Below are 26,715 nucleotides of genomic sequence, written 5' to 3'. Positions count from 1 at the left end.
TCAAGCATTGATTTCAAGAAGTCGTAAGACTAAATAAGCAAATTAAACAATTTAATTTTAATCCTTGTATTTTAAAAATAATCCTAAAATTTGGAAAACATAAACAACAAACCTGGTTGCCACATCCTGTTAAAGTTTGAATCTCCTTGAAAATTCCCATGATTGTTTGGACCAGATTCCATTGTAGACATATCTTGTCCATTTGGCATCATTCCTGGTGGTTGTTCTACCATGCTTTGCTGTCCTGAAGCTTCTCTTTGGGCAATCCAAGCTTGAGCCAATGCAGCCCAATCAATCTGGCCTAATATAATTTAACACAGCAGAATCGAGCATTCAGAACGTAGAAGCTAAAAGAATAGTGCCTCTATGTAAAATAAGCATCTCAGTAATTTCCTACTGGAGATTTTAAATATTACCAAATGTTATGACTGAAAGGACGCTCAGATAACCTATATTCAGGCTACAAAATAAAACAAACTACTTAAGACTTTCTGAAAAGGATTCCATAAAAACACTCTTAACCAATTAATTTCTAATATTAACTCATAAAAAATTTATCCTCTGCACTTTAGTTTATTGAGTGAGATACATATATATAAATGTTTTTATTTGATTTTAGAGACAGAGGAAGGGAGAGAAACATGAATCAGCTGCCTCCTACAGCCCCCTCACTGGGATTGGGCCCGAAACCTGGGCATGTGTCTTGACCCGGACCAGCGACCTTTTGGTTGGTGCATGGAACGATGCTCAACTAAGTGAGCTCACTTAACTTTAAGTGAGTCTTCACATAACTTTAAATCCTCATGAAGTTAAACTTGGCAGTGTCTACCTAAAACTGCCAGGGCAGTTTACTGAGTTTTTTTTAAGTCTTATTCCTTTTTTTTTTTTTTAAACAAATAATCAAACTCACTCGTTTCTTCCTCAAATTTCAGGCCTACACTGGATCCTATAGATCTCAGATGAGTGTAACTACCCCTATTCCTCCTCAGAGTCGCCCTTCTTTAGTTTCGGCTCCCTTCTCTAGTCAAAATACATCTATTAACAACCTATCAGTCATTCTTTATTCAAATTTATTGTCCCCACTAATTTAAGGTCCTCCTTTATTTCTCAAATATCTATATTTAACGTTTTAAGATCTAATATTATTAATAAAGGAAACAAAGTAAAATAACAATTTTTCACATCTATTTAGTCAAGATTAAAAAGGTATTCTCATACATTATTTTTAAATATTATTTTTATTGATCTCAGAGAAGAAGGGAGAGTGAGAGATGGAAACAACGATGAGAGAGGATCATTGATTGGCTGACCCCTTCTGGGAATTGAGCCCACAACATGGGTATGAGCCCTGAATGGGAATCTAACTGTGACCTCCTGGTTCATAGGTCAATGCTCAACCGCTGAGCCACATTGCTGGGCTTATTCTCATACATTTTGATGGAAACATAAATTGGCATAATCCTCATGAAGTTAAACTTGGCAATATCTACCTAACTTTCCAAATATGCAACTGTGATCTTGATTTTTTTACTAAGAAAATAAAAATAATTGGACACATGAATAATGATATATATACAAAATTATAATTATTTTTAAAAGTAAAAAACTATAGCCCCGCCTGTGTGGCTCAATGGTTGAGCATCGACCCATGAACCAGGAAGTTACAGTTCAATTCCTGGTCAGGGCACATACATGGGTTGTAGGGTCGATCCCCAGTAGGGGCTGTGCAGGAGGCAGCCAATCGATGATTCTCTCTCATCACTGATGTTTCTATCTCTCTCTGAAATCAATAAAAATCTTTTTTAAATAATAAAAATGACAATCAATCATCCAAAAGTGGATCAATTAAATTACAGTATATTCCTATAACAGAATGCTATGTAGCTACTGAAAAAATAAGTTCAGATTAACCTAATAAAGGCAGGGCATTGGAAGGGATCATATCAATGAAACAAAATTAGCCATGAGTCAATAACTATTAAAGCTAAGTAACAAATGAGGATTCCCTATACTCTTTTCTACATCTGTATATGCTTGAAATGTTCCATAATAAAGAGAAATGATTTAGCGTACCATCAGTTGACTATGCTCTACACTGAATTATAACGTTCAGAATTAAGAGAAATATGCTTTACTTAAATTACAAGTTTAAGATTTTCTACTTTCTTAAAAAAAAAAAAAAAAGAATTAAGTCAGTTTTAAAGATTAAATACTGACCACAAAATGATCCAATAAAACCAATTCCAATTCCATCTTCCTTAATCCTATCGAATTATTTCCCGCTCTTCCATATCTCTCTCCTTGCCCACCCTCCGATTTTGGTTTATTTCCTTACTTGGATCCTGCTGGTGCTGGAATGACTGCATCCACTGTTGTTGGTTCAATGGCCATTGCTGCCAAGGCTGTCCTCCTTGATCCCACATCCTGACTTTAAAAATATATTTGATTTTCTATCTTCAACAAGATGAACATAGTTTAAAAATGAGAATAAGAGTTCTTTAATTTTAAAAGCTCACACAGAAATTATTATACGATAATACATTTATGTGATCAGAGCTCTAAAATTCTGGTCAATAGGTTGCCAGAGGCAACTGGAATTTTTAGGTTGGCAAGCAAAAATAGAAAATTTCATGTTAATATTGGTGTCAGAATTTGGTGGTAGGCAGAGCTCAAATCAATTTAGCTCAAATAGGAAAATACTAATTTTTCCCAATATAAATCTCTTGAAATATAATTATTTTGAAAATAATAAGAAAAAAAATGTGATTTCATCTCCCCCAACCAAGATTCCTTGAAGAGAGTAACCAAATAACTCTAACAATGAAGAAGAACTCTCCCTTATAAATAACTATGGCTAGTGAATGCTTAAGGTAAAATCAATTTAGAAAACTGCCATATTGCCAAACCTAATAGAACTGATTCAGACAATCTTAGAAGCAATGGGAAATCACAAATTGAAAAGTTGCCAAAATATCACCCTAAATATTTAATAATCTGGAATAGTGCCTCCTCATAAGATACAATATTATGTCCCCAGAATCAATTTAAATAAATACTTTCACCAAAAATGTTTAATTGAATCCAACTGAGCTTTTCTATCTTACTTCTAGTGTGAAGGAACTATAAGGGGACAAAGGAATGAGATAAACAGTATCAAAGAAACAATCAGATAAATTCAGAGGGCGAGGTAGTTTACTGGACCAGGTTTCTTAACATGTAAACAGCATGAAAAAGACTGGGGAAGAGAACATATGTTAACAACTATTAAATCTAGATAATGGATATGGGGGAGAGGGTCATCACACTAGTTTACCTTTCTGTAAACTAGTTTGAAAACTTTCATAACACAAAGTTTAAATTGCTACAAGTCTAATATCTTCCTACTTTATCCAACACTGATATACAACCCTCTTCAAGAACCAATGACACACATGGTTAGCAGCATATATTTCTTCAATTTTGTACCTTACGGCTTAGCATAAAATAAGCGTTAAATAAATGTTTACTAAACAAATCCTTCTAGACTGACTCTTTCCTCTAAAAACAAGGCAAAAGCCTTAATATTGCAGGATTACAAAAAATAGAGAAGCCAGATAAGGAAGTAAGACACACCAACTCAAATGAGACAGTTGGCTATTATAACTCAGGCTCTTAAGAGTTTGCAACTCTAGTCTTTGTGGCATTTTTATAATTCTAGCAATGGCAGATGCTGACTTCTCAATTGAAGAGCACTGTGAATTAGGGAAGATGCATTCGTTTGTTACCTTGACTTACTTAAGAATTAAGTGCACTTATCTTCTGGTTGCATGAATATAGCCTACAATAAAGGCATTATTAGCTTATGGCTAAAGAGGCACTACACAGCACCCCAGTTGAAGCCAACAACTGAACTGGTTAAATATATTTTTCTAATCTCTCTTGAGATTTTCATTCTTCTCCCTATTCCCCACCCCCTCTTCTTTTCCAACTATACCTTTAAAGCCCTTTAAAAACTAAATGACTCATTACAGCCCTTGAAAAGTAACTTCACTTATAACTTGAATTAAAAGGTAATAAATAAAGAAGGAAACGCCCAAAAGAAATATCAACTGATATTTTGACTGACCTTAGAGATTCACCTTCTGTTTAAAATTTAGACAGATTCAGACTACAGCTTGGAAGCATAGCAGCAAAATTACTTATGCCCTGAAAAAAAAAAAAAAAGAGTATAAGTTTGCTCTTAGATTATGAAAAATTAGAATAAAAAGATACTTTAGAGATGTAACATAAAAATGTGATCATCTCCAAATTATTTTGGAACTTTTTCTTTTATTAACTATAATGAGAAAGTATTTACCATTATAAGGTTAAGGGAAACAGGTACATCAGAAATGGGAAGGCAACACTTTTTTAACATTTTTTCTTTCAAAATATCTTTTTTATTTACAATAAAATATCTTTATTTATTAACAATAATAAAACAGTATCAAACCATTTAGGGATTGTCCAATATGCTGGGAAAAAAGGAACAAACATTTGAAAAGAAGGTCTCATCCACCTGGTATTAGCTTAAGTGGTACAAGTAAAGCAATAGAATGCATTAATTCAGATTTTTCTATGGAATTTTAAGTTTAAAGTTAACAGTAGTAAGGTGAGAACAGTCTGTCCCTCAAACAGATTCTTCCCGTTAGGATCACAGCTATTCAAAAGTTGATAGAAAGACAAATCTATTCATCTTTTATCTTCCATAAGGTACAGGACAGCTTTCTCCACATAGCAATCACTAAACACCAAACAAATAAATGATCTGTAGCTCCATCTTTCTGTCCACTTTCAAAAAAATTAAAGAGAAAAAGAAAGAAATCTACAGAATTTTTAAGATATGAAGAATCAAAGAAAGTTGATCAGCACAGTCCATAATGACTGGTATAAGCAATAACAATTACACAAGTCATGTAAATGTGAGACTTTGGGCAAATTACCTGTGTCATTTTCTTATGAAGGATTTGGAGTAATCTTCTGTTATCTAGCCCAAAAAAGGTATCTCTGATTATGAGAACAAAATGTAGAGTTATGCTGAATTTTGTAAAGTGACAGGTTTTAAGGAAAGACTTGGTATACTTGAATATTTAATATAAACTTGTATTTATGTTTCAACATCTTGAACAATGCTTGATAGAGTTTCATTAATTATTCTTAACTCAAGAAGAAAATTGTGATTTGATGGCAAGGATTTAAAGGCCTACTCTTGCCCGGCCAGCGTGTCTCAGTGGTTGAGCATCGACCTATGAACCAACAGGTCATGGTTCGATTCCTGGTCAGGACACATGCCTGGGTTGCAGGCTAGGTCCAGTGTGGGACATTCAGGAGGCAGCCTACCAATGATTCTCTCTCATCATTGATGTTTCTATCTCTCCCCCTCCCTTCCTCTCTTAAATCAATAAAAAAAATATTTAAAAAACAAAAAACAAAAGCCCTATTCTTCCTTCCTTCATTTTCACAATAAAATCTACAACAAATGCAAAATCTGGAAAACAAAAGGAATATGAAGGCACACCTGGCAATAATAAAAAATATATATCTTTTAATTTCATTATGGTTTAGTGAAATAATATAGCCTTGTTATGAGTATGTTATTGACTAAAAATGACATTTACATATTGGCTTAATAATGATTTGGAAAATAACTGTTAAAGATGGGTAATGAGTACATTAGGGTTCCTACTCTACCTTTGTACTCTCTGAAAATTTCCACAATAAGTTAAAGATAATAAAGAGTACTTGTTATAGAGAAACTTATATTGAATTTTCATGTGTTTTTTTTTTTTTTTTTTTTGTCTTGGCTCACATAAGAATCTTCTGGAGGGGCAGAGGAAATCTTATAATTATTTAAAAATTCCATAGCGTTTTACCCATAGTATTATTTTCCTTTAGCCTTAATATAAAGATCCTTAGTCTCAACTTCTCAAGTTTGTAAGAATTTGTTTATTGTCGAGCCAGACTGTAAGATTTCCCCTTTATGACGTTTAATTAACTGCTATTTTCTTGGAAATAACTGGGATTTGGAAAGAAAAGAAAGATCAATAACCACTGTTTGCATCAAATCATCCAAGTTATCACACTGGGCTGTAAAAATCTAGTTTATAGCTATGTTCAGTGTTATAGATTGAACTGTGTCCCCCTGGGAAATATGCTGAAGTCCCTACCCCCACTTCCGTAAACTGCGAATGTAATCTTATTTGGAAACAGGGTCTTTGCAGATGTATTCAAGTTAAAATGAGGTCATACTGGATTAAGGTGGGTCCTAACCCAATATGGCTGGTGTCCTTATAAGAACACACACACACACACCACCACCACCACCACCACCACCATGTAACTAACCAAAGGAGCAGAGACTGGACAGACATATCTACAGCCAAGGATTGCTGGGAACCGCCAGAAGAAGCTAGGAAGGTTCCTCCCCTACAGAAGAGGGAGAGAGGGAGAAGAGAGTGAGAAAGAGAAAGAGACAGAGACAGAACAAGCAAGCCAGAATGGCCCTGCCAAAACCTACATTACAGACTTCTAGCCTGGAGAACTGTGAAAGAATAAATTTCTGCTGTTTTAGGCCACTGAGTTTGTGGTAATTTGTTACAGCATCCCTAAGAAACTAATACAACCAGAAATGACCATCATTCATCTTACCCATTTCTTATATGAAAATATATTAGAACACTGTGCTTTGAGGATCTTAAAAATACCTGTTTAAATGACAATCACTGTGTGTTAAGATGAACGAAAATGAAAATGTAATTTTGTTGTTGTTGTTGTTGTTAATCCTCACCGGAGGATATTTTTTGCATTGCTTTTCAGAGTGGAAAGGAGGGAGAGAGAGAGACAAAGGAGAGAGAAACATGGGTATGAGACACATCAACTGGTTGCCTCCCACACCAGGATCGAACCTGCAACCCAGTTACTTGCCCTTGACCCAGAATCAAACCTGAAACCCTCCTGTACACGGGCCAACGCTCTAACTGGCCAGGGTGAAAATGTAATGTTTTAAAGCCCTTAAGCATCAATTGCAAAATCAAAGATATATAGAAGCACATCTATCCTTTGATACATATGGTCAAATGTTTCTCACATCAAATATAAAGTTTAGAAACTACCAAATGCAATAATCCTCTTCTCCCCTGCCCTTTCAGTCCTACACACCAGATGACTGATGTCAAAATAAAAAAATTAATTTGTTCAAGTTAGGTGGAAATGGAACTAGTAAAGGTTAACTTTATAATCTTTTGAAATGTGGTAAAAACAATTTTTTTTTTTTGCTATTTCATGTGACACATTTTGATATATACTGAAATACTTTGCAGCTTGCAGCTTAGCAGAGTTACTAAAAAATATTGGAGAATTGGATAGTTTGGTTATAAAAGTAATAACTAAAAAATAAATGAGCGAGAACCTAAAGGTAACAACAACCCTGTAGCAACAAGTACATATATCTTGGTTCTAATACCATTCTACAATAAAAGGAATCAGGGATCCTTAGAGAAAAGCTGATTCTTAGGATTGGGGACATACAAAATGAGCCTGGAGTACTAGGAAGAAAGAAAGTGCTTTAAAAAAAAAAAAAAAGAAAGAAAGAAAAGAAGAAAGTCAAAAGTACACGGCCAACTGAAAGAGCTTCTGAAATACAAAACTGAAAATAATTTGAACAAAATAAAATAGTACTGATACAAATATCTATGAGTCCATGCTGATATAAATAAATGATTGAATAAATGGGAAGAGACAAATCTCCCATGGAGAATTCCAAATAAATTATGTAGATACTCTCCACTCTTAAATTATGAACTGTGCAAAGGGACTTTCTCCTAATAAGTACAGTATGGAAAGGAGTGAATAGAGGAGAGTAACTTGACAAACACTACTTTAAGCAGATTGACTGAAGTCAAATCTCAATGTGATGTCATTTTTATAGTATACTAGAGGCTCGATGCACGAAATTTTGCAAGAGTAGGCCTTCCTTCGCCAGCTGCCAGCACTGGCTTCCCTCTGGCCACCGGTGGGCAGGCACCGGGACCCGGACTTTCCTTGCAGCGCGACTTCGTCCGGAAGGACGTCCAGTCTATTAGCATATTACACTTTTATTGTTATAGATACCCTTGATTGGATGCCTGTGATCTTCCTCTCCAAAACCCCTAACACCAATCTTATCATGAGAAAAACATCAGACAAATTTCATTAACAGGGCATCCTACAATATAACTGACCAGTACTCTTCAAAACTGTCAAGGTCACTGTATTAGTTTGCTAGGCCTGCCATAACTAAGTACCACAAACTAAGTAGCTTAAATAACAGAAATTTATTTCCTCATACTTTTGGAGGCTAGAAGTCCAAGATCAAAATATCAGCAGGGTGAGTTTCATTCTGAGGTCTATATCCTTGGTTTGTAGATGAATGCCTCCTCCCTATGTCCATGTTACTGGGGAGATGACGAGACCTTGGTTCCTGTCTTCTTGATAGAAAGGTTTCAATCAAGAGACAAAGTATAGAAAAGCAAGCAATAATTTATTGACCACAGCAAAAACATAGTTAGGACAGTGAAACAAGGACCATTTCTCTTCTGGTTGCAAGTTTCATGGGGTCTCTTAGAGGTTAGGGGTATGTGCCTGTGGGGGAAGGGGAATGGAATGAATGAGTGTGCTCCTGGGAGGGAGAACACACCCATCACCTTCATTTTCAGGGATTTTTAAAGGATGGACATTTAGGGGAGGTCTTAGGGGAGAATCAATAGAATATTCTTCAGCTTTATGCTGATATACCAAAATGAGATTTATTCCCTTAATTTGTCCACCCTTGGGTGTGGTTGGAAAACTGCACTAATTGGATTTCTGTTATCTGTCTCCCTGAGTAGGATGATTTAAGCTATTTATCCTCTGGCTGGAGAGAAGTACATTTACTCTTAAGTGTCCACGTTTTAGAGAAGATAGGATTTACTAGGTGGCTGCAAACTGCTATTTAACTATCTGTCTTAGTTTCCCTATTCCACTTACCCTGGAATTTTCCTTGCTTCTTACTATTTTATATCTTTATATGCTCTTCCCTCTGTCTTAATCTTCTTTTCTTGTAAGGACACCAGTCATAATGGTTAGGGCCTACTCTAATGACCTCATTTTATTTCTTTATAGACACTATCTCTTTGCTTTGCTTTTCAGAGTGGAAAGGAGGGAAAGAAACAAAGGAGAGATAAACATGGGTGTGAGATAGCGTCACATTCTGAGGTACCAAAGTTATATTTCAACATGAATTTTGGAGAAATACAATTCAGCCTGTAACAGTCACTGAAAACAAGAAAAGCCTGAGAAATGGTCACAACCAAGAGAAGACTAAAGACACGTAATAACTAAATGTACTACGGTATCCTAAATGGGGGTCTTGGGACACAAAAAAAGAACGCTGGATTAAAATTTAGGAAACATGAATAAACGTGGGCTTTAGTTAATAATGTGTCAACATTGTGTCCATTAATAATAATGTATCCATTAATTGTGCAACAAATGTATCATACGAATGTAGTTATTAACAAGAGAAACTGTGTGTGTGTGATGGGAGTTTGGGGTGATTATTTAGGAATTCTGTACTATCTGCACACTTTTTCTGTAAATCAAAAACTGTTCTAAAAAATAGTCTACTAGTAAAAATAATAATTAAATATAAGTTTCATGAACATCTTAAAAGAACTGACTTACTGTGGTTCCTTTCCCTATAGCCCCAGGATGCTTTACAAAGTAGTCACACGAGTGAGTACTTCCATAGTGTTCTGGTCTGTTTTTATTGCTTGGGCCTTGCTGCACTCCAATCAGAAATTCCAAGTTATTTTGCTCTTTTATGAACTAACCACCGATAATCAAAATTTGTCAAGTGCCCAAGATGTTCAGATGACAATACCCACCACAGGATAATACAACTAAAATATTGGACACTGCCTCTTTCCCTAGTGAAACTTAATACATAATGCCCATCACTGGATAAAACAAGAATACAAACTAAGGAAGCTAATTATAGTTAACAGGACGCATTTGCCCTTGGCTGCGCCTGCGTAGTCAGAGCTGCACAGCGCAAAAGGTCCAGGTCCGGGTCCTCCGCCTCCTCCGCCCCCCTCGCAACCCGCTCCCCACAGAGGGTTCCCACTGCGCACGCGCAGTGCTTAACGGCAGGTCAGGAGCCCAAGAATTAGTCCCTTCTCATCCGAGAAGAAAACTCTCATAGTTAAAAGAAAGGGGTGGTGAGCACTCTCTTTCATGGCAACATTTCCTTTTTATCGAGAGGATCGGTTTGACTCACCAAGTCAGGCAGACGCCGCGGCTTTAAGGGGATGAGGTTCCAGCGGTAGCGCCAAGCAGCGTAAGCAGCCTACGTGTTTTAAGTTATGCTACCTTCGCCACAGAAACCAAGAAGTTTGTAACGGCCCGACAAGTCCCCAAGCGTAATTGTTTTCCCCCACTTACTCACTGTGATTCCGGAATACGGTTGCCGCCACCGTTCCTGTAATACCTCCAACCCTTTCGCTGCTTCTACTTCTTCCCGAACAAGACAAGATGGCGCCCGAGTGGTCTCACCCGGAAGTAGTAATAACAACATCCGTCTGTCATCTGAAGCCGTATGGTTCCTGCCTCCTGGTCTTTGAGCACCTGACGGTACCCGGTTTACGTGTTTCCGCGCCATTTTTGTTACGGGCAGTACCACCTGGTCTCTGGTACACGCCGTGAAGTGTATGAACATTCCTGTACATTCCCCTTAATGTCGCCAGCGCATACCTGGCCAAGAACTTAAGCATTCTGTACAGTGCGCCCTGCAATTTTTTACTTTAGCAACGCGATCCTCCTTCAAGGGGAGGTATGTTCTTCCCTAGGAACACATTAGCTTCGGAAAAGGGGGCTGAGTTTGCGGCACTAGTTTCAGACTACGGAAGGGCCAAAGGGTCAAACTGAAGAACTGGCCCGTTGCTAGGTGCGCCTGGAGCGGCGGGCCGGCCTCGGTCTGGTGCGAATTCCTGGAGAACTGCGGACTTCGGCCTCACAGAGCGCCGCCGAGGGCTCCGCCTCAGGGGCCGGACGTTAGCGAAGTGGCCAGCCTGGGTAGCGATGGCGGGGACCTTAGCTGACCCTGCAGCAGTCACTCTTTTTGTTTACCTCAAAGCATCGCGCCCCCTTCCGGAGACACTGGCTCGGCTGAACATCACCCAGCAAGTCCCGAGGTTTCGTTCCTTCCCCCTGACCTTTAAGGAAAAGTGGTGGGGAAGTCCAGTTTCCATCTCTCAGCTACAAGATGGCCCCCAGAAAGGGTTCATGCAAGGCAATTCCTCGAATGGAATACTGGATTCCATGTTGTTTTAATTTGAAACAATGTCCAAGTATAAAAAAGTATCGATTTCCAGGCTAGGGTCTACAAGTTACAAGGAAAACAAAAATGTTCCAAAAATACAATATTTATTTCTCAACTAAATCTTGGAAAATGCCTTGTTGGGGAGTAAAATGAATGAAACGTGTGTGACTGAAGAAAGTGCACCAAGGACCTAAATTGTTTCATTGAGGATTGTGCAAAAGAAATAGCAAATTAAAGTAGAAATAACGTAGTAAGAGTACAAGAAGGTAAATGTAGATGCCATTTACATAAAATTTAGCCTTCTTTAATAAAGCACATGAAACCAAGATACTCCTGGGTAAGATTTAGAGTAAAGTCCTCAATAGCTAAACATCTATCTGCTGGATCCACAAATCCAAGTGGCTCTCCAAATAAAACTTCATCTTGGGAGAAAAGTCCACTAATTACACCTGGCAACACAATGCTGTGAAGGCATGAAGATGCTACTGGAAATGACGTTCCTTTAACCCTTTCCCTAATTTCCACTTAGCGCACGCGCGCGCGCGCGCGCACACACACACACACACACACACTACATAACAGACTAATACAATTTTAAAAATCACTTTATTAATCTCTGATTTTGCTCTGTGATTTTCTTCATTTTCCAAGTTTTTTGGATAGACCCTGATTTGCAAGTTTACTTTTCTGAGAAACATTCTAATAAGAAAAACGTCTTTCTCTGTAAAGCCAGATTGCTAGTGAAACTTTCATATGTTCTTACTTCCTATAATCATCATGCAATTGTTTTCTTGTTTCCCTAGTAAAATTGAAGCAATTTTCTGAAAGATTTATTTTTCATCTGTGCTTTCCAACTGGCCAGCATACTGCATAGCCACATTTTTTTCCATTTGTCAAATGATTAAAGTAATATTTTGAACAATAATCCCAACATGGGCCAATCATTTTGGACACGTATTGCTAAATTTTGTGCCCTGTGCTAGTTTCATGGGACACTCTCAGCAATCACTGTTTGCCAGACCAGGAAATGGTTTTACACTCCCATTTCCCTTTCCCTCACCACTGTCATCTGGGATTTCCCTGTAATGGTATGATCTGAAGGAGACATCAGGCATGTATATGCATTTCAACACCAAACTTTCTCAGAATGTTTTTGTGTTCAAGTGTTTGAACAGCTGTCATGTACATGATCTGCTGCAGTCTGGTCATTGTGCACCTTGACCAGAAAGTGCTTAGCAGCCTCATCTTGCCAATTTTGACTGACACTCTCTTTTATGACCAATAATCAGCAGACTTTGTAAATTAAATTTCTTAACTTCTCCTGTTTGCAAAGTGTTTGAAGGAGAAAATTGAAGGGAAGTTCAAGTTACTACTTTGCATTATGGAAACAAGATGTCCTCAAGGTAAAATGGAAAAATGTTAAATAAGGTGAGATATTGAAGATAAAGAATTAGGACATATTCCTGCTTCTCAAGAGTTAAACCTTTACAGTGTTAAGTTCCATATCACAACCCTTTTAAAATTTAAGAATAAATATTTTTTAAAGCTGTGGTATATACATGCACTAGAATATTATTCAGCCTTAAAAGGAATGAAATTCTGATACATGCTATGACACGGATGAACCTTGAAAAGATTATGCTAAGTGAAACAAGGCAGACACAAAAGGACATATTCTGTATAATTTCACTTACATGAGGTACCTAGGATAGGCAACTTCATAGAGACAGAAAGTAGAATAACAATTGCTGGGAGGTGAAGGAAAAGGGCAATAGGGAGTTACTTAATGGGTACAGAGCTTCTGTATGGGATTAGGAAAGGGTTCTAGAAATGAATGGTGATATTTGTATAACATTGTGAATGTACTTAATGCCACTGAATCATATACTTAAAATGCTTAAAATAGTAAATTTTATTATATATTTTTACCGCAATAAAGCATATAATGGAGGATAAGAATTATTTCAAGCTAATATGCTATAAGCAAATTATTACAAATTACAACTCTTGTAATTCTTTTTTTAAAAAATATATTTTATTGATTTTTTACAGAAAGGAAGGAAGAGGGATAGAGAGTTAGAAACATCGATGAGAGAGAAACATCGATCAGCTGCCTCTTGCACACCTCCTACTGGGGATGTGCCCGCAACCAAGTTACTTGCCCTTGACCAGAATCGAACCTGGGACCTTTCAGTCCGCAGGCTGACGCTCTATCCACTGAGCCAAACCGGTTTTGGCTCTTGTAATTCTTAAGTACTGTTGTTACTTAAGCATCTCCTAGAAAGTAGTATCTGGCATAAGTATGAGGAGGATATAAAATAATAATTACTTCAGTTATTTAACAATGAACCAAACTGGTAATGGGCATTTGGCCCAGACAGGAGAAAGTAAGGTAAACCTACTGTATGTTCACTGACTGACATATTCTTACCTTAAATCTTTTGTGATTCAAGCTACTGTACTACTTCTGTACTTAATTCACTTTTATAATGTCGTAAGACATTATTAGTGTTTGCTCATATCTGATTCTCCATAGACATAGCACACAGAAGACAGCATTTTTCTAAGTCCCTTTAAAGTTAGGGAGGAATTGGTGAATTAGTTCTGGCCAATAAGCTGTGGTTTAGTGATGACTGTCATTTCTGGACCCGATGCACTTAACATCAAACAAGAAGGTTATATGTTTCATATAATGCAGCTACAGATTGGTATATTCTCTCTCAGTCTGGATCACTGAGTTATTTCATGGGAAATACTGGCCAGAAAGAGCCCCAAATCAGCAAAAGGCTGCAATGATCACAGCATTAGCTGCTAAGATTCTGACGTAATTTGGTAATACAGCAAAAGCCTAGCTCCCCTGACAAATACAGATATTGGTAATGGGAGTTGGGTGCTGCTCAAAGAACCAAAGCTATGTGGTATTAGGTTAGAGGTTGGTTGGTATACATAGCTAATACTGGAGGCTAGAAACATGGCACTTCACATTGTGCAGTGGATTTGATGTAACTCTAAGCCACGATAACCTGGGAGGGAGAAAATGTACCTAGTGAGTTTTGAACTAAGGGGAAAAGTTGAATAATAAGAGTGTGTGGGGGGTGCTATTGGACACATTTGGCAAGTTTATTATAAAACTGGAGCTCAAAAAGAATGGCTGATTTGTGAAACCTGAAACTAAGGAAGAGGTGACCAGAAATTCTGAGCCTCATATGGTTGTGATTTTCACCTCCAAGCAGAAGATAAACTTGAGAAAGCCTTGCAGCAAAATTCATAACTAAGGGTGTAGACTTCATATTTATTTTGGAAAAAAACTTCAATGGATTAATTAAGGGTGTGAAACCTTAATTTTTTTCTTCACTTGGAAAAAAAGTGCCTGAAGATGAAAATGTGGTTAAGAGGATGGCTCTCCCTTTAAAACTTATAGACAGAATATACCTGCCAAAAAGTCAGGAGAGATATGGAGGTAGGAAATCAGAGAAATATAACCAACCCAAGAACTACTTGTCTTAAAAAAATGGTATGGTTATTGGCATGTACATCTGACTGGAAGCAGACAAAGGCCTATTTTAAGAGTTGTACTGAAAAATAAATTATAAACCTTGGCTAAAAGAACTTGTCTGTTTTGAACTTAAAGAAAAATACAAAAAAAAAACAAAAAAAAAACTTCTCCAATTATCTAGGAAATAGACTGAAATACTAGTAAAGCTATGTGTTTCCCAAGGACGGCATATTCCTCAAACCGCCATTCAGATATAGTCAAGGAGGAGAATAAAAAAAGATCCTTCCAGAAGGTGGAGTATGGAATCAAGGAGAACAATGGAGAAGGGAATTCTCAGTGAACAAAAATGGACATTCCCCATAACCAGAGTAAGAGACCCTGATAATATTTCTATTCTTCTTCCCCATCTGAATGAGAATATTTATTGTGGTCATGGTTCCCCCAGCCCCACCCCTGTACAGTAAGTATATGGGAAAACAGAGCATACCCTTTTGGTTCCTGGGTCTCCAGACCAGTGGGAGCAACATCCAGAACTGATGTAGCTTCCCGAAAGAGCCTGAACTTAGCAACTAAAACTGCCTGGATGGGACTTTGCGTGTTTTTTTTGTTTGTTTGTTTTTTTAATATGTTTTGATTTTGAGAAAGGGAAAGGGATAGACAGAAACATCGATGAGAGAGAAACATCATTGTTCAGCTGCCTCCTGCATGCCCCCCTGACCAGGATCCGAACCTGTGACCTCTTGGTTCATGGGTCAAAGTTCAACCACTGAGCACACCGGCCGGGCTGGATGTGACTTTGGGGCTATATCCCATAAAAACGGAGTCATCATGCTCCATGGGTAGAAAGAAGAGTGAGCTGAGTATTTAGTGACTCTTCCCATACTTTTTTCCTGAACCCATGGAAGACCTACTCTTTCCTACCCATCCCTACTTGCAATTAGGCAGAGACATATGACTACTTCTGGCCAATGGTTGTTGGAGACACCTCCAAGATGAAAAAATTAATCGTCAGGTGCAAGACATTTTAATGCTCACTTTCCCTGCCATAGTGTGAAGCCTGGTGTTGAAATGATAAGAGCTACAATCAGCCTGGATTACAGTCACCAGTTAGAAAATAGTTGCCTTTACAATTGCCAAGACTCACAGTGGACCCTGGGAGAGAAATAAACTTTTGTTGTGTAAAGCCACTGGGATGTTTGGTTATTTGCTACTGTGGCATAACCAGCCTATCTACATACAAATGGGAATACAAACATTTTGGATATTTCTGCTTGAGTGCAACTTTAAAAATGTATGAAAATACATTTTTCAGGGAATTCATGAACCTCTAAAATCACATACGAAAATCTGGTGCATATATTTTTCTTTCTTTTTTAAAAAAATATATTTTGATTTTTTAGAGAGGAAGGGAGAGGGATAAAGAGTTAGAAACATTGATGAGAGAGAAACATCTATCAGCTGCCTCCTGCACACCCCCCACTGGGGATGTGCCCGCAAACCAAGGTACATGCCCTTGACCGGAATTGAACCCGGGACCCTTCAGTCCACAGGCCGACACTCTATCCACTGAGCCAAACCGGTTAAGCTAGTGCATATATTTTTCTGAGAATTTTCCTTCCCATCTTCTATAGGAGGGCTCCCAAATTAAAACCCTCCTCTTCCCCCAACACTCATAGTTTCCCTTTGGGATTAGCAGGACCTTAATTTCTATATGGCTCTATGGGTAATGTTGCTTGAATTTTCTCCATGTCATTTGCCATTTGATATATCCTTTCCTTACTCTTCATTTCTTAGGATGTCTATTTCCTCCCTTCTTGGAGATTTCTATTTCCTGTGTTTAGTGATGTATCCTCAATGCTTACTACACAGCAGGTATTCAATAAATACTTACTAAATTATTAAACAAATGAAAGATGGACTATAACTTTCCTCATAATCTCAAAGAGCTATATGACCCAAAAAAGGTTAAACACAGTTAAACAAAATATTACCTAATGAATTATCCTGCCTAAATAACTCAAACATTTCCAGAAACATCTGAAAGGATGAAGACTCGCCTTTGGTAGATAATGAAATCTAAATAAGAGTGGCCCATTTAAGATATTTTATTCTGAAACCATGAATTTCTAAAATATGAAGAATATTTTGAATTTAGCTAAGTAAGTAAATATAATGTTGATAGATAAAATATTCTACTCAGTAATGTGCACTGCAAAAAACTCCAGGACCAATCTTGAAGTATAAAGTAAATAAGAATTTAATATTTATTATGCATGTTTATACAGGAACATCAAAGTAATACTCAATAAGTTATCTTCTAAAAACACTGCAAAAAAAAAGTAAAGATAAAACCGTAGGAATGATATATTACCCAAGGCTACTCAAAATTAAAAATATAGTTATCCATTTTTTAAATAGATTTGATGAATTTTCACATTAACCAAAACATTTTAAATATCTAAAAATAGTCTTTCTTTATACACTATATATAGATGCTCAATTTTATTGCACATAACATATTTGGTTTAGGCTTATATATCAGGTAATATGCAGATAAATTATGAATATGAATTTAAGAAAAGTAGGCAGGATGTTATACTACAAAAGTTAGATGAAAGTGATACATTACACAGCTTAATCTTCAGGAAATTTTATTTAGCTATTGTATAAATCACTGAGTAAAATCACATGCAAGCTAAGAGCTATTAAATATTATATTGCAAAATAGCTCTGTTGGCACATTTAAAATAAAACAGGTATCAGCTTACTACACTTAGAACTGATACCAACTACCACTCCCTTTGGTCACCCAAAAGGTGGTCTTCACATAAGGTTTAAAAATATTAAATGCCAAAATCTTAAATATAGACACATACATGGTTATGTCAAAAGTATTCACGTAATTGGCACAATCGAAATTTTATTTTAAATATGGAAAAAATAGGGGAAACTGGGATTAGACATACCTTCTAAACCAGTTTCTAAATAAAGCTAGTAAAATTTCTGTTTAACTTTTTAAATTCATTTGGCCAAGCACTTATGGTTGGTATTTTGAAGATCTGTAAACATTCTCACTTATTTGTACTGTTTCCTGAGGTCATCTGGAAACTATCATTATTATAGTAGCTTCATTATTTTGTACCCCTACAAATGTGCTTTGGAAATATTCAAAATAAAAACAAAAATGTTAATGCAGACCCATGTATAACTTAAAATACTTTCTCTTTTTACAAGAGCTATGATTAGAAAATTCTTAGGTTTCAAAATTAAATTTATTCCATTATCAACAAACCTGGAAAAGCATTCATAAATTCTAGACCATAAAAAGTAGATTTTAGAATTAGCTCATTTAACATTATGGAAATGGAAATAAAAGTATTCTATTTGTATGTTACCTATGGGATAATGTCTAAAACCTATATAGGTCTCTCCATTTAAAAACATGTTAAAATAGTGTCAGCAAGTTGCCTGACCCATAGTGGATGTTCAATAAATATATACATAATGAATAAATGTGAAGTTAAGCATAAAAACTACTGCAGTACTTCAGTACTGAAGTAATGTTCTGAAGCTACAATGTCTCACTCAACGAAAAATCAGTTGTCACTGGTACTCAGAATAAAGCTTAAAATATCCATTTGATAAATACAGCACTGATGCATTTCTTGGCATCCTATCAATGAAAGGAGGAAGTAGGCATTTTCCTTGATTCTGGGCCTTAACTATCACTCACCATCTCTGACTTTAGCTGTGTAAGGGATGACTAAGGGCAACAGAAAAGAATGCTCTCTCCTTCCTTCGTGCTTCCCTCTCTCTCTCTTTCTTCTATCAATGATACAAAAAGCAGGTGACCATCCAATGAAAAGTGCATGCCTCTTAGTAGTATCTTTTCTAGGAGCAAAATGAGGTGACAATATTTACATTTGGGGGAGTGGATGATAATTGTCATTACCAAGTTGGCTGACATGGATAGAGATTTAACTAGTATTTCTCAAAAAAATTTCACTGCTCTGCTACTGATTTCTTCAATGTTAATGGATTACAATTAAACAGAATTACTAATTTAAACACTGTTTAAACTACCTTTTATAAGACAAACAACCCGAGTTTGCAGATTAAGGTATAATATAAAGATACAAGAAAAATACTACTATTAAAATTGCAATAGCTTAAAAACGGAATTTGTGCCATGACACTTTTTTAAGTTCTGCATTTTGTATATTATCACAATTCCATTCATCCATGTATCAAAAGGCAGCACTGGTAACCTGATAATGTTATATACTCACACGTTAAAAAGAACCAAAGTCTTGATTAAATAGTTCCACAATGATCTCCAGCCACTATTCTTTTCCTTACTTCCCAAAAGGAGAACTAACTGGGAGTAGGCACTTATCCAGCACCTTCCTGTAGTATCATTTGTTGGCACTAATGATTAGGATGCTTGAACCATGCAATTATGTATTTTGACTCAATCAAGTGACACCAAAATTGCGATTATTTTTTAAAATTTAAGCCCAAGCAGTAGTAATATTTTCATGCCAAGTTTTGACAGCTTAATTTGTATTCTAGGGGAAAAACTATCATTTCTTTACTATTATTTAATTATTTAAAAAGAAAATCAGAAATGCCAACTTCATGCCCCATTAAAAGCTATCCTCACTTGAACTTATTAATGATGTTTGCTGAATACAAAGTGATCACAAAACCCTAATACCATGATTTATATTTACTGATCTACAGAATTATAAATGTATCATACTACCCTGTTAAATGTAATAAGAATATAATTATCATTTACAAATTTAATTAGGTAATTTATATTTCAAAGATATCCTATGATCTCATATGGATTAACAACTTCTATTTATCAATTCTGAATGTAACAATTATCTATAATTATACTTTGACCCTGGCTAATCACTTGCAACTCCACTAATAGGTTACAAATAATATGTTGATGAAATATTTCAATATTTTTCTAGTTCTCAGAACAGCAAAGCTGTAAGCTAATCAATATATTGATTGTAAATCCATATTACTGAAGTTACAGTGATACCTTTTTATATGTCTGAAATCGTACAAAATATGACAAGATCACTATGCCAACTGTGTAAATGTATGTGATAGCAATGTTTCCCACACAGTAGCATACTTATACACTGGATAGTCCTGAGATGATTTTGAGTGAATTGCTACATGAATGAACAATTTTTATTTTATAGTTATATATTTATTTTAAGTTTATTAGAGAAAATAAAACTAGCACATAAACGGGGCTACAGTTAAAAACTAAGGTTAAAAATTATAAGTAAATAATGGCACAAGAGATACATATATATCAGAAAGGTGGTATGTGACTCACACTTGGGTAACACTTTTGTTATTAATGTGTTTTTTATTGATTTTAGAGAGAGAGGGTGAGAAAAAGAAATAAACATTGATCGGCTGCCTCTGGTACGCACTCCAAATGGGGATCGAACCCACAACCTAGGTATGTGCCTGACCAGGAATCGAACATCGAACTCTCAGTTTTTTGGTGTATGGGATCATGCTCCAGCCCACCGAGCACCCGGCCAGGGCTGGATAACAGTTTTAAGGAAGGATCTGATTTAGCCAGCATCATTTCTGAATGTTTGTAATAATAGGCCACATCATAAAGGAGTTTCCTCTACTACTATAAATTCTAGTTTTGTTCCAGGACAAACATTTTAAAACATGTGTTTACGTTTATTTAAAAAATATAAATTTGAAAGCACTGACTAAATTTAAGTTACTTTAAAAGGATTCACCCAAATAGTAAAAATGTTCAGGAGCATTTGAGGGACATGCTATTCCTATAGAAGAGAATAAACTACAAAGGCACATTGCATATTATAGCTATCTATCATTGCAGCATTTAAATAAAAGTGATCTAAATAATCATTAACCTTAATAATTAACAACTAGTTAAAATATTCTTTCATAAAAAAGAAGGTAAGCTTGTGCACTAAGTGCTCTTGATTCTGGAACCTCCTGCACACAAGTGTCACTGACATGGACCCACTGGCCTGCCGATTCACTATCCGGTTCTTTCAAACCTAACAAAACAAAAAGAAGTATAATTTTACAATAAGTATGTTTTTTCTTTACATTATAAGCAATAACATAGCACAAACTAGATTTACTTAGTGCTAGATCTTATTGCATAAGTCTGTTTCTTCCTAAATGAACTAACTCTTTAAAGCATTAATAATAGTATCATTTTACTTGAAAAATCTAGTGAAATATTTATTAGATAGCCTTGTAAATATTTATTGTTTCAGGAAAATCATTTTCACTAAAAGAGAAAAAAAACAAAGTTAGTTTGCTGATCCATAAGCAAAGTTAGCAAAATTTCAACTCCAACTATATCCTGAGACCTGGTGTCTTCAGAAATTTTGTTATCCTATATAATAAAGAGGTAATATGCAAATTGACCATCACACCCTCACAAGATGGCTGCCTACAATCAGGCTGGCAGGGGTGTTAGTGAGGGATGACCAAATGACTGAACAAGCAGGCTGCGTGGCGACCAGGCCAGCAGGTGGGTTAGTGAGGGACGACCAATCGACTGAACAGCAGCCTGTGTGGGGCAACCAGGCCAGCGGGGGGGCCATGAGGAGCAACCAGGCTGGCGGGGGGGCAGTTGGGGGTGACCAGGCCAGCAGGGGGGGCAGATGGGCGTGACCAGGCCAGCAGGGGAGGCAGTTGGGGGCAAGCAGGCCAGTGGGGGGGGGGTAAGTTGGTGGCGAGCAGGCCGGCAAGGGGGGGCAGTTGGGGGCGAGCGGGTCGGTGGGGGGGGGCAGTTGGGGGCGAGCAGGCCAGCAAGGGGGAGTAGTTGGGGGCAACAAGGCAGGTGGGGGGGCAGTTGGGGGCGAGCAGGCTGGCAAGGGTGGGCAGTTGGGGGCAAGAAGGCTGGTGGGGCCGAAACCGGTTTGGCTCAGTGGATAGAGCATCGGCCTGCGGACTAAAGGGTCCCGGGTTCGATTCCGGTCAAGGGCATGTACCTTGGTTGCGGGCACATCTCCAGTGGGAGGTGTGCAGGAGGCAGCTGATCGATGTTTCTCTCTCATCGATGTTTCTAGCTCTCTATCCCTCTCCCTTCCTCTCTTTGTAAAATATCAATAAAATATATTTAAAAAAAAAAAAAAAAAAAAAAAAAGAAGGCTGGTGGGGGGTAGTTGGGGGCAAGCAGGCTGGCAAGGGGGGAGTTGGGGGCGAAAAGGCCGGTGGAGGGGGCAGTTGGAGGCAAGCAGGCCAGCAGGCAGAGTGGTTAGAGGTGATCAGGCAGGTAGGCAGGTGAGCGGTTAGGAGCCAGCAGTCCTGGATTGTGAGAGGGATGTCCGACTGCCGGTTTAGGCCCAATCCTTCAGGGATCCCTGCAGGATCGGGCCTAAACCAGCAGTCGGACATCCCCTGATGGGTCCCAGACAGGAGAGGGTGCAGGCTGGGCTGAGGGACACCACCCCCCCGCTGTGCACAAATTTTGTGCATCAGGCCACTAGTTATTAAATAAAATGCCACCTCACTGCAGTACACTACTTAACACCTTGAAATACTGTGCCACTTTACATCACCTAGAAGGGCACAGTCTTAGGATATTTAAGATTCTTTAAGATTATCTAGTACTCTTAAATGTATTTCTCACACAACACTAATAAAGTGAATCCACATGAGTCATCCATGAAATAACTTGTCTCTTCCAGAAAAGGAAGAATAAATTCATTTGTTTGTAAGAATAAAATAAACTTAGGATAACATACCAGGCACACTTTTCTTTCCAGTGATCTGTTCCAATAACTTCCTGGAGGGGGTTCTCACTTTCACATACGCAGTGTAGTGGCCTCCTCGCATTGAGCCGCTATGTTCCACTATGCCGTACAGGCCATAGAGAACTCTCTCTCCCGCACTGACGTTCTTCAGACAAAAATAAGTTAGTAATGTTTAGTGAAATGCTATTGTAAGGAAAATTAAATCAAATGTACATCCTACTTAACATAAGAAAATAACATATTAAAAATACACTGAGATACTTTTCTGCACATATTAGACTGACAAAATGCAAATGCTTCACAACATCCTCTGCTGGGTGGGCTGTGGGGAAGAGTACTCACACACCCTGCACGTGGGAATGCAAAGGGGTCCAGCCCCTATGCTAGCATACTTCATGTTATCAAGCTAAATTACACATGTGTTACTCTTGGCTTTATCAATCCTGTTTCTAGGATTCTCTCTCACAGATACGTAAGCAAAATGTAAAAAGATATGCACCACATGACTAATTGCATAATTATTTGCATTATCAAAACATTGGAATAGGCCTAAATGTCCATTAATTGGGGACTGGTTGAATAAACTATGATGCATCCATATAACAGAGTGCTATACTGCTTAAAAAGTGGAATGCAGACTATCTCTAAATACTGCTTTGAAATAATCTCCAGAATGTAATGGTAAGAATAGGTAAAAAAAAAAAAAAAAAAAGATACATATTATAAGTTATGATTACTTGAGAAATCCATACATACATACCTATCTACTTACATTTTTTAAAAAACTAGTAGAAGAATAAACTATAATTTTTAACAATGGTTATCTCGAAAGGGAGGGAAGAAACAGATGGAACAGATGGAGAAAAGCTACACTTGTTTAAAGTTACTTTGTACATTTGATACATTTGACTTCGGAACTGTGTAAATATTTTATGTAATTATGAAACAAAATTTGAAAATTTTGAATTTAAAAAACAGTCCCTAAAAATCAAAATAAAAAAATTAAGCAAGTGAAGAATATATCCAGTTGGTGGCATAGTCACTCAGAGAGGAACCACTAGGGTCAGGTCAGAAAAACCCAGAAGCCAATTTGAAGTAGCTTTCAGTAGCCAACAATTAGACAAATATATCAGAGCATGAATAAAAGAGAAGTGTAGTAAATTAAAACTTATCTGATGTGTTTAAAACCATGAACTCATAATAATAAATTAATTGATCACAGTTTGAGAATGCTAGTGAATTCATTATTCTGAAAACTAGTTTAAAAGGGAGATAGGAAAAGAATTGAGCATTTACCCTGTCTTTTCTATAAGAACTATACCATAAGATGACTAAATAGATGAAAGGAATGCCTCTTTATATAGAGGTTATCTAGTTAATAAATGAAGAAGGAATGAGAAAATTAGAATATCACCATTCTGTAATTCTTAATGAACTCATGAATCTAACACTGAGCATCACTGGCCACTATCACGAAAAGATAATTGTCATTCTGGGCCACCAACTAAACACTCCCCATGAAACAGACTTGCCAGAAAAAAATAAATAAGGAATATTAAACCTGAATCTGTTCAAGCTTCTCCAGATCCAACTATCGAACTGCCTACTTGTAGTAAAAAAGGAGGATAGCCCTAGCCAGTTTGGTTCAGTGGATAGAGAATCAGCCTTCGGACTAAAGGGTCTCTGGTTCGATCCCAGTCAACAGCACATGCTCGGGATACAGGCTTGATCCCCAGTAGGGGGCATGCAGGAGGCAGCCAATCAATGATTCTCTCTCATCATTGATGTTTCTATCTCTCTCACCCTCTTCCTTCCTCTCTGAAATCAATAAAAAATATATATTTAAAAAAATAAAGAGGATAGAGGAATAATCATTAAAATTTAAATTATGGGAAACAACATGAAAGATGGTCTAGTTTCTTCAAACAAATAAATTACAAAGAGGGAAAAGAAGGGGAGAGAGATGAGAGAGAGGGAACTGTATATTAAAAGAGACTAAAAGACATTATCCAATTATAATGTATAGTCCTTAGTTGGATATGAATTCGTTTAAGATTTTTCATTTTTCACTTACGATATAATTAGAAATATAGACTCTATCAGGCGTCCTCAAACTGCGGCCCGCCGAGGACATTTATCCGGCCTGCCAGGTGCCGCTGCCTGTCCTGCTTAGCAGCCGACTCATCCCAGGCCCGCAGTGCGCATAGGAATTTGTTCATAGTTGTTTTTTTTTTAAACTATAGTCCGGCCCTCCAATGGTCTGAGGGACAGTGAACTGGCCCCCTGTTTAAAAAGTTTGAGGACCCCTGCATGATATGAAGAAATTGTTTATTTGGTTTAGTGTGAAAGTGGTATTGTGGTTATGTTAAAAAGGAGGAGTGATTCTTATCTTTTAGAAATATATAGTGAAATATTTATGAATGAAATGATGGTTCAAAATAATATAGGGGTGGTAGATGAGTTTGTGGATGGGGCAGGACTGGCCATGTATCTGAGGTTTTAAGGCTTAGGTGATGGGTGCGAGAGGTTCATTGTACTGTCTTGTCTATTTCTATATATGTTGGAAATTCTCCATAATAGGTTCTTTCAAAAATATGTTTTTCATAAATTTGATACAGAGCTTGTTAAGTCTCATTTTTTATGGCATTATCAAATTCTAATACTGAGTGTTAATAACTGACAGATAGTGCTGATATTCCACAGATGAACTGGATTCGCTGAAAAATTGCATTTAAGATATTTTTGTTTTTATTGATTTACCTAATCATAAAATCTTGTCAAAAATATGTATTTTTTGTTTTGATTGATCAATATGTTAAAAATATTAAGTTCAATAAGTGTTCTCTTATATACCACAAAACCGAGACTGCTAACCAGTAATCATGAACAGGAGCTAAGTTTTTTAAGAAAAGAAAGAAAAGTATGGCACAACAAACAATCATAGGATACTTTAAGCATATTATTTGCAAGTCAATTAAATATTTTAATAATATACTGCACCTTACAAGTAGCAGAACAGAATGGTGCTAAATCAAGGATAAGTGGAAAATCTACATGTCTGTTTACTTTGCGAAGACTTGATCCAGCCTAAAAAGACCAAAAAGAATAAAAAAATTTAATGTGATAAACTCAATCTAAATTACTGTTAATTAAAACTAAAAGAGGAATCCTAGAAATTTTTTCATAACTATAAAAACATGATTAATGAATAGTCCAAAATTGATATATGACTAAATTTTTAATTTTTAATTAGGTTTCATGAATTGTTATTGCAAATATATTTTTATGCATATTTTTACTATAAACAATATGGGAATAATTACTTTCACTGTGGCTTTTCAACACTTGGAGAAAAATAAATTGTGGCTTTTCAACACTAAAATAAATTCAATGTGATAAAAACTAAGCTATTTCATAAGCTATTTCAAAAGATATTCAACTGAAGAATCAGAGACCTGTTGTCCTAGCCCTGACTTAACACCTAATTTGACTCTAGGCTACCTCATCTATACCAAGGCAGAAAATGGGTATAAATGGTTTAGATTAGATCCTTTTCAGTCTTAAAATTCAGTGATATTCAATCATTAAAACAAAAAGCCTGAATTTCAATACTTAAATCATTTTATCAATAAAAGTAAATGTTATATATTATATAAATCAAAGTGAACCTTCATGTTGTCAAATAAGCTCTACTCCTTTCTCTATTTTTAATTGTTAAAGGCAGTACTTGAAAAAATGTACACTTTGCATTATTTAATGATAGTTAAAAACTGGCTGATAGACTGTCAAAGGTATTGGATAGGAAACCCACAAATAGAAACTACTGGAATCAGAAAATGCGGAAATCTGAATTATATGAGTAGACAAAAACGAACAGATGCAACCTTTCATACAAGGCTTTCATGACTTACTCCAAGGACATAATTTTAAAGGAAAAAAAGCTTATTTTTTGACCAAAATATACCCACTTACTGATTTGTATCTTCAAGTGATGTTTAGAAGACTTAACCTGATATCTGATGTGAAATTATGAGGTCATGCCCCAGGAATAATTATTTAATCTGTTTTCAATT

General features: G+C 36.6%; 2 protein-coding genes across 10 annotated transcripts in view; both read right to left on the bottom strand.

Annotated features, from left to right (window-relative positions):
• The window catches only part of PNISR (PNN interacting serine and arginine rich protein), a gene marked incomplete at its 5' end in the record, with an annotated part of 25,848 nt that extends 15,155 nt beyond the window's left edge, over positions 1-10,693 (bottom strand). For 3 of the 7 annotated variants that reach the window (XR_013960542.1, XM_080667063.1, XM_080667067.1), the window contains 4 exons: positions 113-301; positions 2,336-2,450; positions 4,106-4,185; positions 10,477-10,537. Coding sequence is in view for 6 of the 7 variants with exons in the window: in XM_080667063.1 (XP_080523189.1) it covers positions 113-301; positions 2,336-2,423 (277 nt within the window). Of the gene's footprint in view, positions 1-112; positions 302-2,335; positions 2,455-4,105; positions 4,186-6,363; positions 6,407-10,476 lie in introns of those variants that run through there. The other 4 variants (XM_080667064.1, XM_080667066.1, XM_080667065.1 and 1 more) reach the window with 4 other exon arrangements.
• A 9,139-nt stretch (positions 10,694-19,832) lies between these two features.
• The window catches only part of USP45 (ubiquitin specific peptidase 45), a 67,830-nt gene continuing 60,947 nt past the window's right edge, over positions 19,833-26,715 (bottom strand). For all 3 annotated transcript variants that reach the window (XM_080666781.1, XM_080666780.1, XM_080666782.1), the window contains 3 exons: positions 25,643-25,729; positions 22,634-22,787; positions 19,833-20,929 (listed from right to left, as the gene is read on the bottom strand). In XM_080666781.1, coding sequence (XP_080522907.1) covers positions 20,799-20,929; positions 22,634-22,787; positions 25,643-25,729 — 372 coding nt within the window. In that variant the 3' untranslated portion in view covers positions 19,833-20,798. The remainder of the gene's footprint in view (positions 20,930-22,633; positions 22,788-25,642; positions 25,730-26,715) is intronic.

This window comes from Plecotus auritus (assembly GCF_963455305.1).
Source record: "Plecotus auritus genome assembly, chromosome: 4".
Lineage (NCBI taxonomy): Eukaryota > Metazoa > Chordata > Mammalia > Chiroptera > Vespertilionidae > Plecotus > Plecotus auritus.
Note: the sequence above shows the minus strand (reverse complement) of the source record. Positions and strands in the feature narration are given on the sequence as shown.